Source organism: Camelus dromedarius, chromosome 12, assembly GCF_036321535.1.
Source record: "Camelus dromedarius isolate mCamDro1 chromosome 12, mCamDro1.pat, whole genome shotgun sequence".
Lineage (NCBI taxonomy): Eukaryota > Metazoa > Chordata > Mammalia > Artiodactyla > Camelidae > Camelus > Camelus dromedarius.
In genome coordinates this window covers 41231506-41248496 of record NC_087447.1, presented here as the reverse complement: position 1 = coordinate 41248496, position 16991 = coordinate 41231506, and the positions used below count along the sequence as shown (strand labels likewise).

Genomic DNA, 16991 nt, shown 5'->3' with positions numbered 1-16991 from the left:
CTAAATTTACCAATACATCCTAGTTTTATATTGCTTTCCTTTTAGGCCACTGTATTAGTTAAGATGATTTTGCCTATGGTAATAGAAAACCCAATGTAAATGGTCTTGGACAATAAGGGTTTTATTGGCCTAGGTAACAAAAAAATTAAAGTCAGTAAAGTCAGTGATCAAGTGTGGTTCAGGCATGGCTCTGGTTTAATTCTGGTATTTTGGCTGTGCCCTCCTCTCTGCATTGGTTTTGTCCCCATGCTGGTAGCTAGAGAGCTGCAGCGATTCCAGGCCTGCCAAGGACACAGGACATTTATCTCTTTCTTAAGAGTGAGGAAACATCTTTTGTCAAAGCCCATATTAATACTGCCTTTGCTTTTCACTTGCCTGTATTGGGTCACATGCTACTTCTGGGCCAATTCCTGTGGCCAGAGGAATACTATGGTTCCTTGAACAGTTTTTGTAAGGGCAATGGCATTATACTCACCAGCGTCTTTCAGACGGAGTACTGTTACCTAAGAACAGATCATGAAATAATCTTTGAGTCCTCATCATTTAAAAAATTAAACATATTTGGAATTATACTACACATATGAGAGATTAGTGCTGTTTCATGAAACTTTGGTGCTCACACATACACACACCTGGATCATAATGTAAAATTTGTTTCCTATTGTGAATTGGGCTCAAAAAAAGTTTGAAAGCTATTATCTTAGACAAAACAAGTCTATTCCTAAAGCTAGAGTGGGGTCAGCTTTTATTTAAATATATGGATTATGTAGGGGAAAGTGGATACCTGAAAGCAAATCAGAGTACAGTTTGGGAAAGAAAAATAGATGCTGAGATCAGTCAACAATTTCCCCTGCAACCTGCCCGATGCTTGAGTTATTCTTTAATCTACAGTAGGTTCCAGTATAGCCATAACCAAACATATTTTAGATTTTCCAATGTTTTCTTAATTTCAAAGTACATCTCCCTTCCAAAAAAGCACTTCATTCCTTCCATCCACTAAGTATCCATGATGGGGCAATTTATAAATTTTATAATTTGGTTGCTGGGAAACATGGTAAAAGACTCATTTTAAAGCTTGGCTTCTAAGAAAAAAAAAACTCACATATCTCAAATAACTGAGCACATCTTATCACCCAATCTATGTTTAGGTTAAAATTTTTATCTTATTTGACAAGAACATTAGAGCTCATTCTAGTTCAACCCCTTTCATTTGATAACTGAAAAACTAAGGTCAAGAGAGGAGGATGAACTTATCTAAGACAGTTAATTAGTTGCAGAACACAAGTCTGTCGACAGTTGCTTTAGAATTCTTTCCATTGTACTAATTAACAGTGCAGTTATACCAACTTTAAAAAATGAAAGTAAACAACATGCATAAGTTCCACAGGCATTTAGATTTATAGAGCTGATACATTCTTTCAGGAGTTGTAGGTGAATTATATTTTGGAGAGTAAAATTGCATTTTTAAGGAAATGCTTAAATTAAAGAAATGCTGCCTTGGGGAGTCAAAAGATATCTGTACTCCCATATTCACAGCAGTATTATTCACAGTAGCCAAAATATGCATATAACCCAAATGTCCACTGATGGATGAATGGATAAACAAAATGTGTGTATATATACACACGCATATATATATATATACATTGGAGTATTATTCATCCTTAAAAAGAAAGGAAATTCTGACACATGCTATAACATGGATGAACCTAGAAGACATGCCGAGTGAAATAAGCCAGACATAAAAGGACAAATGATGTATGACTGATTTCACTATGAGGTCCCTAGGGTATCCAAATTCATAGAGACAGAAAGTAAGAATGATGAGTGTCAGGGACTAACGGAGGGAGTGGGGGTTAGTGTTTAATAGGGACAGAGTTTCAGTCTGGGAAGATGAAAAAGTTCTGGAGATGGATGGTGGTGATGATTGTACAATATTGTGAATGTCCTTAATGCCACTGAACCATCTTCTTAAAAGTGGTAAAAATAGTAAATTTTGGGTTATGTCTTCCTACAATTAAAAAAAAAAAACTATACAGAGTGAAAAAAAATGCTGCTTTTGAAGTCTGAAAGGTAAAGAATATTTACTGCCTTATCTGTTTAAGTGAGGCCAAGGATTTTAAAGCTAATTCTTATAACATTATAGTATGAATTGTATTTCACCTTAATACTTTACTTTTTAAGCTAGGGGATTCAATTCACTGAGGACTGTTAGTATGATTAGAAATTTGCTAAGTTCTATGAATAATCCAAAAGAAGTCTTAGCTCTAAGAGATTACAATTGTGTATTTATGTACGTGTGGTACTAGGGCAAGACTGGAAACAGGAAACAATCCTGATTAAGAAATGAAAGCAATTTCAATTACAATTGACCTTTGCACAACATGGGGGTCAGGGAAACCAATCCTTCATGAGGATTCATAGATAACTTATAGTGCAGCCCTCCTCTGCAGACGTAACTAACCACAGATGCTATAAATACGGTATAACTTACTATTGAAAAAAGTCTGGGTACGAGTGGACCCATGCAGTTCAAACCTGTGTTGTTCAAGGGTCAACTGTACTTGAAATATAGGGATTAAAAGTAACAAAGCCCATATGACATTGTACATTAACTATACCTCAACAAAACAAAAATACCAAAGTGATGAAAAGAGGTTCTTGATAACACCATCTTAACACAGACCCAGTCATCCCTGAAGCTACTGCAAACATTGATCAGTAAGTACACTTTCTGACTTGAGTAAGCTCGATTTGGGTTCGTATAAATTACAGTTGAGAACCTTGACTAATACAAGAAACATTTGTGGTTCATATTTTTAAGGAAAATATGAATCCAATTAAATTAATTTCAGAAAAAGCAAAAAAAAAAAAAAGGTGGGAAAGTCCTTTTGGATTGGAAATGTTATGGGAGCTTTATTGCTTCAGGAATAGGAAGAGTAGCTGTTATTTGAGGTTGCTGTATTGTTTAGCCCCCAAATATCTCGAGCACTAAGCAGAATGCCACCCATTTCTTCCTTTAGAGTTGTTTTCTCTTTTGTGCGATGGGGTTTTCAGGTTTCCCTCTAGTTCCAGACGGAGCCTCTAGTATCTGAAGACTTAGGGAATAATGGCAGGCTAACCAAAGGGCTTTAGAGATACAAAAGAAAGGGAATTTGACAGTGCTCAAGACTTACTTTGCTTGGGTTTTACTTAAGGAAGGCTGATTCCGAAGCATAGGTAGAGTTTAAACATAAAGGAAAAGAATCTTCTCTCGGGACTCAGTCACAGTAACCGCAGTAGGTTAGGGTAATACAGAAGTTGCTGCCTGGAGCTAGACTTAACCATCATCCAGCAGGTATGAGACCCACCTTTAGGTGCTAAAAGTCTATTCTCACTAGCCATACATGGTACCCATAGGTTAGTCCTGATAGGTTATAGAACAGGTATGCAGTTGCCATTAAGAACCATTAAAGAGGTCTAGTAGCAGTTAGCGGTCCCAGTCAATAGACTTGGGTTTAAATGCAGAAGAGTAGATTCTCAGAGGAAGTGGTTAGGGGTAAAGGACTAGAAAGCAAGAGAGGTCTTGTATTTCAAGAGGCGATATCCTGGACAGATGACCTAAGCAGAAGCTCTGTTTCAGCAATCACATAGGGAGTCTGGTTATCAAACTTGAGGTATGAGCCAGATGTAGACATTAAGGCTTTGTACCTACTTCTCAAACTTGGGTAGACTTAATTCCAGGATTAGCTGACAAAAAGTACTGCATGTATGAGTAATTATGATGAATCTTTTTGGAGAAATAATTTTACTTGGTAGCAATTTAATCCCTATTTTACATATTTTTATATTAAAACAGTCATACTTTGAAGTAGATGGCTATTTTGGATGAACTTAGAGAAGAAAACAGAGGATTTCAAAGAAATGTCCACATTTTAGTAGGGAGTTTTAGCTATACTCCCAAGTCACTGATACTCTTAGAAAAATCTGAAAGGCAAAGATGGCATAAAGTACCATCACAAAAGACCCACTTTAAACTAAGTTCTGCTATTTATTGTGTGACTTTGCACAAATTCAAAAATTACCTAATTCCATGATTGTTATAAAGATTATTGATGACATACAAGCATCTAGTAGGGTAACTGGCAAATAGGTGCTTAATAATGTGACAAAGGAGAAAAAAACCTGGACTAAAAATACTTAATCTTGCAGCCTCAGATTAGGTCAGGTCCTACAGCCTTGAGATCTGCTGAGTTTCCACAGAGAATAAAAACTCAGACTGGAAGTTTGACTGTGGAGTAAAGTTTAACTGGGACATGGTTGGATATGGCAAGGAACTAATACACATCACTTAATCTATTCCTGACCACCTGACCACCCATTGTTAGAGGAGTTTTGTATACATACTCATTTCATCTTAGTAACTCTTCAAAGGCAGCATAATTACAATTTTACAAACGAGATAACTGAGGTTCAGGAAGGCTCGAACTGTCTAAAGTTGATTAGCTAGTTAAGTAGTAGAGCAGGTACTGGAACCTAGTCATCCTACCACATTCTGCCGTAGGGAGGAGAGGTATTCCTCCCTAAAACGGGGCATAGTTTTGAATAAGTGAGATTAAATAAATAATGGCTATCTCTAGTAGCTCTTGGCTATAGGAGTAACAGAAAACTTAACACTGTTAGTGAGCTGCGTTGTGTGATGTGACATGCTAAGAGGAGACCAGAGGCAGGAGAGTCAGTCAGAAATCTTTTGCAGTATTCTAAGAATGAACTGATAGAGGTTTCAAGTCTAATCATCTTCAAGTACGGTAAAGCCTCATTAGACTATAGTATACGGAATTTGCAATAATCTATATAGGAACTGAGAAACAAAGAGAATGTGAAAATGTTCTTTATACTCTCTCTCCAGTAGTTCAGCTCCAATCAGATCTCTGACATCCCTCAGTGACTTCTGCCTAACAGCCACATTAAATTCTAATAGAATAACAGAGCCCCAAACACAAAGAGTAGCATTCTACACACGAGAACATATAAATATAAGCTAACATGTCCTATCCAATTTTTTGTTGGTTCACATTTACCAACACTTTTTCCTTTACTTAGCACCTACTTTAGTTAAGATCTTCTGCCAGATAAATGAGACACAGAGCTGGATAAGACCATGTTAACAGCTCAGTCCAGTAACACTGGAAATTTTGAGATCACCAAGCAGTTCACAGTTGAGACATACACAAAAAACAGGGCCAAACAGAAAGATATGGAGAATGACAGGATCTAAGATTAACTAAAAGGGCTGAAAAGCAAATAGGAGTTTGTCAGGAAGCAAGGTGAAGAAACAATTTTTTGAGACCTGAAAACGTGATACAGTCAGATATGTTTAGGCAAGAAGTTCCCTGTGATTGGAGGGTGGGCGTGGCCAGAAAGATTGGCAGTGATGAGATCCTGAAAAGATAGTCATGCTAAGAAACTGGGACTTTATCTTGTGAATCAGTATTTCCCATAATCATGACCTGGAACCCTTTGAAATTACAATGTGATGAAGAAACACCAACAGTAACACATGTTCACATTTTTGATTCTTTACCTTTCTTAAAATCGAAGAGGTATATACTTGAATCATTTTATTTAAAACCTCAAAATACCAGTGGTGAAGCAAATCATTTTTTATTTTCACCTTATATTTGGTTATCAAGAGGCATGCAGAACCCTCCAATTTTAATGAGAACAGTGTTTTTGTGTCTTTTTATCACATATCCGCTTAATATTAGGTGTGATGTTGCTAAGTCGGATCCGCATATGAGGTGCAGCATCAAGTCTTTTCCTGTATTTCGTTTTTGTTGCAGCATAATAGGAAAATCCTGTTTCACACAGGTGCATTGTAGCAAAAGGAAGCAGTACACGAACGGCACGCCTCGCAACACTTGGATACTCCTGAATTAGGCTACTCCAAAAATCATTAAGTGAAAGTTCACTGAAATTTTGCTTCACCTGGGAATCAGATGTTAAATCAATCAGGCTCTCATAGTCCCGTGCCACTAATGAGGCTGGTTTAACAGTTACTGTAAATGGATTTCTAACCCAAGCATTATTATCATTTGTTACAGGAAAATATTTTAACAGAGTAGAGCGTAAACCCCTTAGGTGCTGCACAATGGCACTGCAAATATCTTTATCAACTGTAGAATTAATTTCAGTCAAAAAGTCACTGAGTGTAGGAAAACAATCAAAGTTTTCTTCTTCTACAGATGAGGCCCAAAATTCTAATTTTCTTAACAATGATGACATTTTATCAAATACTGTAAAAACTGTCACATTTTTCCCTTGCATCGACAGATTAACCTCATTTAATTTAGTAAAAATATCTGCAAGATATGCAAGTCTTAGCAGCCACGATGAATTTGTTAAACAATCAGAAAGTCGAAAAGCAGAATCCATGAAAACCAATAGTTCACGACGAAGCTCAAAAAGTCTTACAAGAACTTTACCTCGGGAAAGCCACCTCACCTCCGTATTTAGAAGAAGTGCTGTATGCTGGGCACCCATTTCTTCACATAAAATTTTTAGTAGTCTGGACTGATGTGGCCGAGCTTTAATATAATTGATGATTTGGACTGCCTGATCGAGCACATTTTTCAGAGATGTAGGCATTATTTTAACTGCAAGTGCATGTCTATATAATAGGCAGTGACTACTGGTGCTTTCGGGAGCCACATATTTTATCAAGGTGACAGCCTCGGCAATTTTCCCGTCCATTGCCCTAGAAGCATCACTACAAACATCAACACATTTTTCCCATTCAATTTCATGTTTTTGCATAAAACTGTTGATGCAGTTGAAAATTTCGTCACCGGTGGCATTACTCTGCAAAGACTCACATAAGAGTAGGTCTTCCTCAATAGACTTATTAAACCTGTAACGAACAAACACAAGCAGCACAGCAAGTCCTGAAACATCAGCTGATTCATCTAGCTGCAGTGAAAACCCATCACAAATCTTCAGTCTACAAACAAGCTCTTCTTCAATGTCAGCAGCTAGATCCTTAATTCGACGTGCAACAGTACTGTTTGACAGCTGTACTGCATCTATTTTTTTACTATACTGTTCGTCAAACATCCGCATCACGACATCTTTCGCACAAGGCTTGATAAGCAACTCTCCAATAGTATGAGCCTCTCCGCTCAGGGCAATGTGGTAACTTACATTGTACGATGCTTCTGTAGCACTTTCATTATCTGTATTGACAATTTTAGGTGCTGGGGGTTTACTATTTTCAGGTGAATCAAGATGTTGCTTGAAAAAGCTAATGTCTTTGTCTTTATATGCAGCATGTTTAGTTTCCAAATGTCTTCGAAGCTTACTAGGGGCCAAAGAGCTATTTGATAGAATTTTCTTACATAACACACACTGAGCATGAGGTGCATCTCTATTTCCAAAGTAAGTAAATCCAAAAGACAAGTAACTTTCATCATATTTTCTTCTTTTTGGTTTCTTACTAAATGTTGTTATTTTGTTGGAATTGGACATAAATTTGACCCTGGAAAGCTCACCTTCTGAATTTTTAGAAACTGAAGGCTGCAACTGCTCATCTTCACTTTGTAATATTCCAACCTTTTGATCATTTGATTCAGACACAATTTGATAACAAAAAGATTCTACTTCTTGTTTAAGACTTCCTTGTTTCAGCAACAGATCCATAGGCAATGTGTTTGTGGTACAAAACATGGTTAATTTAGAGTAAACATTGAGTATCACAAATGTGTTGACATTGTAAGACAGGACACATAGAAGATGAGCAATCATCAAAGAGATGATACAGAGCAACTCATCAGTTAATTTGTAAGTGCTGCCTATGCATCAAGGCGCAGATGGAACATCACACGTTCGTGTATCAGGTGATCTCTCATTCGACTTCCTGGTGCTCTCAGGTATGGCACTCCTTTTCGTAAAGGTAGATTATCACATAAAAATAAAAGCTATAGCAATGAGTTTAGCAGTCTTAAACTTATATTTTAAAATAAATTACAAAGAAAAAACTACTGTTAGCATTGATCTTTTCCTCATAACACTTATAAACTTAGACAATATTAACATCCTGTAAAAGACGATTTGGGAACCACTGGGCTAAGAAATAATGAAGAGTTGATAAATGTATTTTGAAGGAAGGGACTTTGAGGCCCCACGGCAGGGGCTGGCAAACTTTTCCTATGAAGATCATTTGGTAAATATTTTTTACTTTATGGGGACACATGGTCTCTGTTGCCACTACTCAAGTTTGTACTTGTGGCACGGCAGCAGCCATAGACAATACCTTAAAGAACGGGCCCAGCTGTATTCTAACTAATCTCTATTTATAAAAACAGGATGGGGCCATAATTTACCAACCCCTTTCATGGACACAGTATCCTGGAATCTCTTTTAGCTTTCTGGTGCCTACTGCCATTAGACACATTAATTGCTGACACTATTATACATCTGAAGGCTCCTTTCAGGGCTAGCAACTATTCTGAAGAGCTATGTCAAAAACACACATAGTTCAAAGTTTTGCAAAACACAGAATCCTGCTGCATCCTAAATACTGTGTTAACATTGAAAAGTAAACTATAAACCAAAAGTTAGTTACTATTTCTCTGGACTTAAAATGACATAAATATTTACATTATCCAAAATAAGACCTATTCAAAGTAATGTATAGATTTTACTGATTACTCTGCACCCTATTATTCTTTACTGAAGGCTTAACAAAGACCTAAAGAAAACATAAACTCTCATTTTAATAGGTATATTCTTCATATAACAGCTTTTAAAAAGCATAATTAAATGGAACGGTAATGCAAATTTTAGGACCGCTGAAGAGTACTGGCTTATAAGTTAAGGCATTCAAATTTAGTATCTATCTAAATAAAGCTACTTTTGATTTAAACTTTATGATTTGGCTACAGAGTAAGCACTGGGTTCTCATATTAGATCCTGAATCAAAATGGTTTTCCTAGTAACAGCTAGAGAGTAAGATACCTGAAATGAGAAGCAGTCCCTTCTGTAGTCACACTCTCCACCTTGGCAGCTTGAAATGTAGATTCTTCGAAAAAATTAAATTAAGGGATAGGGTGGAAGGGGAGTAACCAAAAGCCTAGAATGAGAAAAATTATAATTAGACACTGCAAAAGCAGAACTAAATACAAATCTCTCAGATGACTATTCCTTAACAATTTATTTTAGAGCTAGGTGGTACAAATGATTCTTCACCACAATGCAGATCTTAAGAGTGAAATAGAAGGTGCCTAGCATAGGAGAAATGCTAATATTTTTGTCCTGTTTAATATCCAGGTAATTTCATTGTTTTGAAATACTCCCCCATCCACTGACTTCACAGAAAGACATTAAAAACTTTCAGAAACTAAACCTAACTTTTTACGGTACAGACACACTTTAATGTCTCTAAAACTAACTAAGCATTCAAAGTAATCCAAAATGGAATTATACATGTAAGTGTTATAAAAACTATGCCTTTTTGCTATAACCGCCCTTGTCTCAATAACCAAGTTCCTAAGGTTACTAATGTTTGAGTGACCATTGTTTACTACGTGCCAGTTAACTGCTAAATCCTTCGTAGATTAGCTCATTTAATCCTCAAATCTGAGAGTCAGAGACTATCATTAATCACTCCCTCCAGTAGGGATGAACAAATAGATGCAGAGAGGTTAAGCCACCTGCTAAGTTAACACATCTGTGAAGAACTCAGAACTCAAAAAGTTCGCCTGCAGAGCCCACGTGCCTAGTACTGCTGTGTGTCCCTGAATACTCTTAACTTCCCAAGCACTCAAAAAATCTGGTCCAGCAATTGGACGGTGCAGAGAAATGAACTACAAAGGATTACAACTGCCAGAAAGTCTAGGGTCTTAAATGGGCGGCAGCAGCAGCAGCAAGCCCTAATTCTCCATTACTGGGAGCAAAAGAGATTGTCCTTCCACAGTCCAGAATGGAATCTAGCGACAGAGAATTTCATGGAGCCGTTTGCTGGGTGACCTCAAAGGTTAGGATCCTTCTCCCTTGCTGCCAGAGAAGGACGCAACGGAGTAGGACGCTTTGTTTTCAGGAGGGGAGGGGGGTCTCATCACCACCTCTTTAGAGGTGCTTCCCTGAATCTCTGGAGGACAAAGAGATTGCACTCTCTATAAATTTCTATTCGCCTGCCTGAAAGGGGGGGGGGGGATCCTCATCTTTTGTCTCTTCCAGTTAAACTGACAGGTATCACAATCCATTCACCCCCCACCCTCAGGCGGTTCCAGCTTTGAACAATACCCTTGGGGGCAGGAAGGCTGGGTAAGAGTGCAGTCCATTCAAAACGGCAAAAGTGGGCACGGACACCCAGTCCAGCACCTAAATGCTTCTTTAAACAGTCACCTCGTTGTGCGCCCGGGGCCAGCTATCCCTCGGCTTCTCCTTGTCACAGGTGCGCGCTGCCCGCAGCCCGCGACAGCTGGGGGCTGGCTTCCTGTCGGAGTCCACCCTCGCCTACAGAACTCCTCTCGCGTCCCCGGGCGGTCGCCTCAGCTAACAACCACAGGAAAACGTCTCAGCACCCGACACTATCTTTCTCCTTCATCTCCATCAGTGATGGAGAGAACGGTCTCAGCTGCGGCTGGGCTGCGGAGCAGCGCCGCGGGTCCCAGCGGAGCCTGAGGCCGCCATTTTACAAAGATCAAGGCAGCGGCCATTTCAGAGCGCACCACTCAGCCGCCGCGGCGGCTCTGGTCCTCACCTTCACCGAGGCCTGAACAGGGTCAAGAGCCAGTCGTCGCGGACTGGAGGGGGGGAGAAGGGAGAAAGGAAGGGGGTAAATGAAAAACAAAACAGAGGAAAGAAGGATTCGGGGACAGGGTGATGCTCTCGGCTCAGGGATATCGCCTATGCCACCTCCATAGCCATCCGATTCGCGGCTGGCGCGGTCGCTTGTCTGAAGATAAATTTAGCACTCTGGGGCACCCGAACTTACCGTCTCCACGAGCGACTCCATCGCCGCCCAATCAGCGCCAGAGCTGCTTCCCGCCGCCAATCCGCGCGGAGCAGTGGGGCGGGACTAAAGGGAAGGACCAAGCTCGGTTGAGGCGCGGTCCAGCTATCAGCGCCGCGGCTCTGGATTCCTTGGCTCAGGAAGCCTGAGCGGATTCCCGACGTGAAGCGATTGTTTTCAAACTTTCTCCCGCCGGAAGCAGCCTGGGCTCTTGTTTACAATGAAGATTCCTGGGTGCTGCAAGATCGCATTTGTGATTCCCTTGGGGTGGACTGGCCTCGATAAATCTGTGTGCCCAGAAACACTGGGGCTCTGGCTTGGCGGCGTTGACTATATTCGGAGAGCCTCGGCTGCTGGTGTTTTCACGACCTCTTTGTTTCCCAAACCGCACCCCAGGCCCTGGTTGCGCAACCGCCTTCTCTTTTCCTTGTTTTCCCACTGGAATCGGGGCAGAAAACGCCCAATCCCTTCCACGCCCCTCCTGGGCGCTGGCGTGTCAAGGGCTCCTGGCGGACCGAATTGGCAGCTGAGCCTGGCCTCGCTGGGACCGCTGCTCTTGCCAGAGTTCTTGGATGAGCCCAGATGGGGTTCGGAGAGCCACCTGGACCCCACCTGGGCTCACCCAAGAAGTACGTAGGGATAGCGGCGTCTCCGCAGTGTCAACAGAGACGAGTCCGCTTGCTGTGTCTTTGGACCTTACAAGTGGCCCCCTCCCCAGAGGAATGCCCAGCGCTCTGGAGTTCTGTTTGCTAGGAGCAGCATTCGGGTGTTTTAAGCCTAATTCGTCTACGCCCGTCCCCTGTTTTTAAATAAAAACAGCACAGCAAAAGGCTGCGGGCTGTGTATTTCATTTTTTTTGTGTGTGAGATCCGTCTTGGCAACCTGCAGTCTGTTTTTCCAAACTGGCATCTTAAAATATATACACTTCTTGAAGGTAATTTGTTAAAATACAGGTAGCATTAAACAGTGAGTCCCATTGTTTGCAGTATTTTAGCTTTTCGAGGCCCCACAGAAATAGCCGAATGAAAATTTGAAGTTTTCAAGCGCTGCACCAATGACAGAAAATTCCCAACTTGCAGTGAAAAGCTAGGGCAGCCTTTGTTTTTCTTAAGTATGCTTCTTGGATATGTGAATAAATTACTTTGGCGTTGAAAGACATCTAACCCTTTATTTAACAGAATTTTCAGGAGAACTGAAATAGATAGTTTCCTAGGACTGATAGTAGATGCCAACATTTGGTCCTAAATGTTTTAAAGTTTTCAGCATCTTCAAATCTTTGCCCTATGGCAGGCTATCCATATGTCGTCATTATTATTTTTAAATTATTCCAATTAAATCACTTTCATTTAAGCTTTAACCACAAGGGGGATAAATAATTTGGGGGAAGGGGTGCAATATCACTTGAAGAGCCAAGAATTTCATTTTGTAATTTCAGGAGTTGTCTAGCTTCATAACAATGTTGGACTAATATCCCGTATTTTCACACGTTTTACATTTCAGAAAAGCCTTTTACATATATGCTCCCAGTTTAATCTTCACACATCTGGTTTACATCGTCGTGAGTTGAGACAGTCCAAAACATTCAGCTAATAAATTCAATTGAAATCAAGTGTAGGATTTAATGTAGGTCCTAAAATCTGAAGAGTCTGATAATTAAGGGGCTTGAAACATAAGAAATTTTTCTGTGATTGCTTAGTCAATAATTGCAGAATGTTAGTTGCTGAGATAGATAAGAAAAAATACACGTATAGACAATGCAGACAGAACTCAGACCAATAATGGTAACAGCTAGCATTTACTGAATACACAGTATCAGCTGGGACTTTTCTGTCTACACATTTTTTAAAGTATTAGCTCATTTACTCTTTACCACAATACTATCAGATGACTATGCCTATTTTACAGATAAGGAAATAGAGCATAGATTGGTAAATAAATTACCCAAGTTCCCACAGCTAGTTGGTGGCAGAGCCAAGATTAGGTGCAATGCTGGTTGTGGGAACTACAAGCCATGTATGTCTGGGTGGAGTGTGCATATGCTTATTTATATTAGGCAGGAAATGATTTCAAATAAGATTACAGTAGATATATTGGATAAGCATTAGAGCTTCACTGTTAAAAAGGAACTCAGTTGGTTACCTGAGGCTCAAGTAAAATCGTCACTGGAAGGAGTAACAAGAATTTTGACTGATACAACAAATTTGCAGCCTTGGTTGCTCTAAGATGGTGAGTTAATTTGCATTGCAGTTGGGTTTGCCAGAAGCAGATAAGGAAACAGTGAGCTCTAGAGTCAGTATTGTTGGTCAGAGTGTCTCACCCCTGCTTTTTATACTCCTCCCTCCCTCACATCGCTCACATAGTACACCCCTGCCCTGGGAAGGACAGGACTGCAGTGGAGGTGGACTGAGCTGAGAGCTGGAGGCCACCGCTGATCACTCTACAGCCCCTCAGCAGGGCAGCAAGTCCTTTCTTGAAGAAGGATCTGAGTGACACATCTCCATGCCTGCCCCAACATGTCACCTTTAATGTAAAGAGACTGCATTTACCAGAAGTCCTTATGGCTTGGATTCATGATACCTAGTTTCTGTAAAATAGAGGTACCTTAGCAAGATATGAAAGTTAAACGTGAATATTCTGAGGTGGAGGCTGTATTTCTACTATTTCTGTTATTTCCATTGGCACTTGTTGGTTTTTCGGGGACAGCATTAGCAGAGATCTCAGCCACTCAGTCCCTAAATTTCAAGGGTGATGAGAGACAGGGAGCTGGCCGACTGTTTTGCTGACTCAAGCTTTGTCAAAGTCAGCAGCTATGGAGATGGCTTCCTTACTCCCCAGCTTCTTGGGTGTGGCAGAAGCATGGTGCCCATGTTGGGCCAGCTCTGTAATAGTGTTCTGGAAGTCCTGCCTGAAAATGCAGCCTCAGTTCTACTAGCCCTTTTAGTGATTTAATAAATCCCTAATTCTTCCTACTAAATCCTTTTCTGTTTAAATTAGCTAGAGTGAAATCTGTCATTTAGAACTGAGTTCTAATGCACCTTTCAAAAGTATCCTTTAAATATTTGTTAAACCATTATTTGATGGGGACAATGAGAAAATTTTCAATCAATTAAAACTATAGACAATGTATTTTGCTTAAAAAATAGTTTCTACTGTCTCTTCACTTTTGTTTTGTAATTTTTCTGAACCAGACACATTCTTTGAAGATGTATCAAAAGGTTTGAAATTTGTATTTTAAAATCGATCACTGATTTCTGGCCAGCAGCACTATCCATGAATTATTGGGTTTCAGATTTAATGTGCCTGGTGAATTTCATCTAATTGTGCCTGCTTAAATGCAAGACACAAAAACATATGTCAGACTTAGCTAGACTTGGGGAGGGCCAGGAGGCATAGTGAGTACAGGTGCTGGAAGAAGACTGGTTTCAAATTGCACTTCACTGTCTGCTACTTGTGCAGTCTTGGGGACATCTCAATTTCTGCATCTGAGAACAGGTTTAAAAATGATAACATACAATAATTGCTGGGTTAAAATGCGGTCATGTGTGTAAGGCACTTGGTATACAGCCTGGCATTGTAATAAGCATCCAATAAATGTCAGAGTAACACTATTATTTTTAGTTTCATCTTCCCTGTGCTGTATTTCAAGCGGGAGCAAATTTATGTTCCTCTACCTGTGTTAAGATTTTGACCATGGAAACCTTAACTATTTGTATAGTTACTAATTATTCCAGTGATATTTCAGTGCCCCTTTTAGAATTATGATCTAGGCAACTGCCCAACTGTCCACCTTTTAATCCAGCTCTGGTTGTGTTTAAGGAAGGATCATGGGAGCAGCAGAAGGAGGGGGCCATTCCCTCAGAACAGGACTACGGCAGATATTGCAGAGGGAAACATCTCTAGCATAATCCTCTTTAATTTATAAAAGCTTAAGTCACTTTGTCACTTTAAAGCATGACACACTTCACAAAGAAATGCCACATGATCCTTTTCTAGACACTGCAGTTGAGACCAGTTAGTCTAGAAAAAACAAATTACTGGGACCCACACTGAGAGGCTTGAATGTGGCAAATCAGATGTTTTCTCACTTTGTGGGTGGAGAGAGTAGGTAGTATGCTTGCATCAAGGACTCGGGTTTCATACATTAATAGTAATTTATCTGCAACTTCTTACTGTACAGAGCACCTTCACAATCTCTCTTATTTGAACTTTGAGACAACCCATTTACTTAAGCAGGGAGCTGTTCTTATTCCTACTTTACAAATGAGGAATCTGAGATTTAGAGGAGTTATGCATGGCCACACACACAGTTACTGGCAGAGGCAGGGCTTGAATCAGTTTTCCTGATTTAGATCAGTGTCTTTTAGGCTTCTTTAGAAATTTAGGCTAATGCACTTGTAGAGTATTCCTGCTAGGTTATTGATTTTAGGCTGAATAATGTGATCTGAACTGTCATTTGGAAAAGCACTATGTTCTTCTAGGGTTGTCCTCTTCCAGAAGGTGAAAACTAATCTTACTCTCTTCTTTTCTTTGGAAGGTTGATGTTAAACTTTTAAAAGCCATCCCTTTAAAAAGAATGCCAGCCATAGGCAATTTTTAAAGTCATAGTGAAGGTTTGCAAGTCATTTAAACACTCAATTACTTGGGGAGAGACTAAAATGCCAGGGGACGGGGTTATTCACGGTGCTGTGCCGAGAGCCAGTATATATATTTATTCGTATGAGAGTGGAATTCTGGCTCTGGATCATTTCCTGGCTTGTTTGAAAATCTGGGCAAGTCATTTATTATGTCTGTATTTTCGAATTATAGCCTTGCATCAAAGGTGTTCTCTGTGAATAAATGAACCTCTATTTATAAATCTTGTTTAAATTTCTCTGATGAAAGGCACATAAGTGTTGATAGTTGTGAAGGGTAAGGGCACTGTTGATAATAACAATGGTGATCAGTGTCTTGAATTTATGCAGTAGCACTGCTCAGAGAGGTGCTGGATGCTTGGATTCTTAAAAAAACCTGTAATTACAAACTTTTCACAAGAGATTGTTCTTATTATAATTTTTTAAGTGCAGAATTGAGCAAAAAGGAGATAGGTGTGATCTCATTTTAACTCCTCCTCTCCTTCCCATTCCCCTTATTTACCACTTTAGGAAAAAATAGCAGACAATCTTTTGGATCTAAGGCTAGGCAAAGAGTTCTTAGGCAACCCAAAGGTATAATCCATAAAAGGAAAACTTGTTATACTGGTCTTCAAAATTTAAAAATTTTGCTCTGCGAAACCCCATGTGAAATGGATGAAAAGATGAGATACAGACTGGGAGAAAATATTTGCAAACCACTTATTTGTCAAAGGACTAGTGTGTAGAATATATAAGGAACTCTCAAAAGTCGATAATATTTTTCTAAAAAAAGACATATTACATTAATGAGAGTATAGAAAGGGCAACTAAACACATGCAAAAATGTTGAACATCACTGGCCACTAGGGAAATATAAATTAAAACCACAATGAGACATTACAGTGCACCTGTCAGAAGGGCTAAAATATAAAATGAAGACCACACTAAATGTTAGTGAGGATGCAAAGAAACTAGATAACTCACACATTGCTAGTGGAAATGTAAAATGGTACAGTTAAACTGGAAAACAGTCTAGCAGTTCTTAAAAAACTAGATATGCAACTACCTTACATTGAATATATGTGTGTATATATATATATACATATATATATACACACACTAAATATATATATAATGGAATACTACTCAGCCATAAAAAAGAATAAAATAATGCCATTTGCAGCAACATGGATGGACCTGGAGATTGTTATACCAGGTGAAGTAAGCCAGAAAGAGAAAGAAAAATACATATGTTATCACTTATATGTGGAATTTAAAAAATGACAAAACTGAACTTATTTGCAAAACAGAAGCAGACTCATAGACATGGAAAACTTAAGGTTACCAGTAGGGGTGGGGTGGGGAGGGATAAACTGGGAGTTTGAGATTCA

The 16991-nt window shown here is 39.4% G+C and overlaps 1 protein-coding gene across 2 annotated transcripts; it reads right to left on the bottom strand.

Moving 5' to 3' along the window:
* Window positions 1–5627: 5627 nt before the first annotated feature.
* Window positions 5628–10958, bottom strand: ZBED5 (zinc finger BED-type containing 5). 2 transcript variants are annotated; one of them, XM_031460029.2, is made up of 3 exons: window positions 10739–10958; window positions 8992–9106; window positions 5628–7952 (listed from the first exon to the last, which is right to left on the bottom strand). In XM_031460029.2, exon 3 carries the CDS (start codon window positions 7777–7779, stop codon window positions 5695–5697), a length of 2085 nt encoding a protein of 694 aa, XP_031315889.1. In that variant the 5' UTR covers window positions 7780–7952; window positions 8992–9106; window positions 10739–10958; the 3' UTR covers window positions 5628–5694. The 2 variants fall into 2 exon arrangements, with proteins under 2 accessions (XP_031315889.1, XP_010975440.1); XM_010977138.3 differs by having other exon boundaries at window positions 5628–7915.
* Between the last annotated feature and the right edge of the window lie 6033 nt (window positions 10959–16991).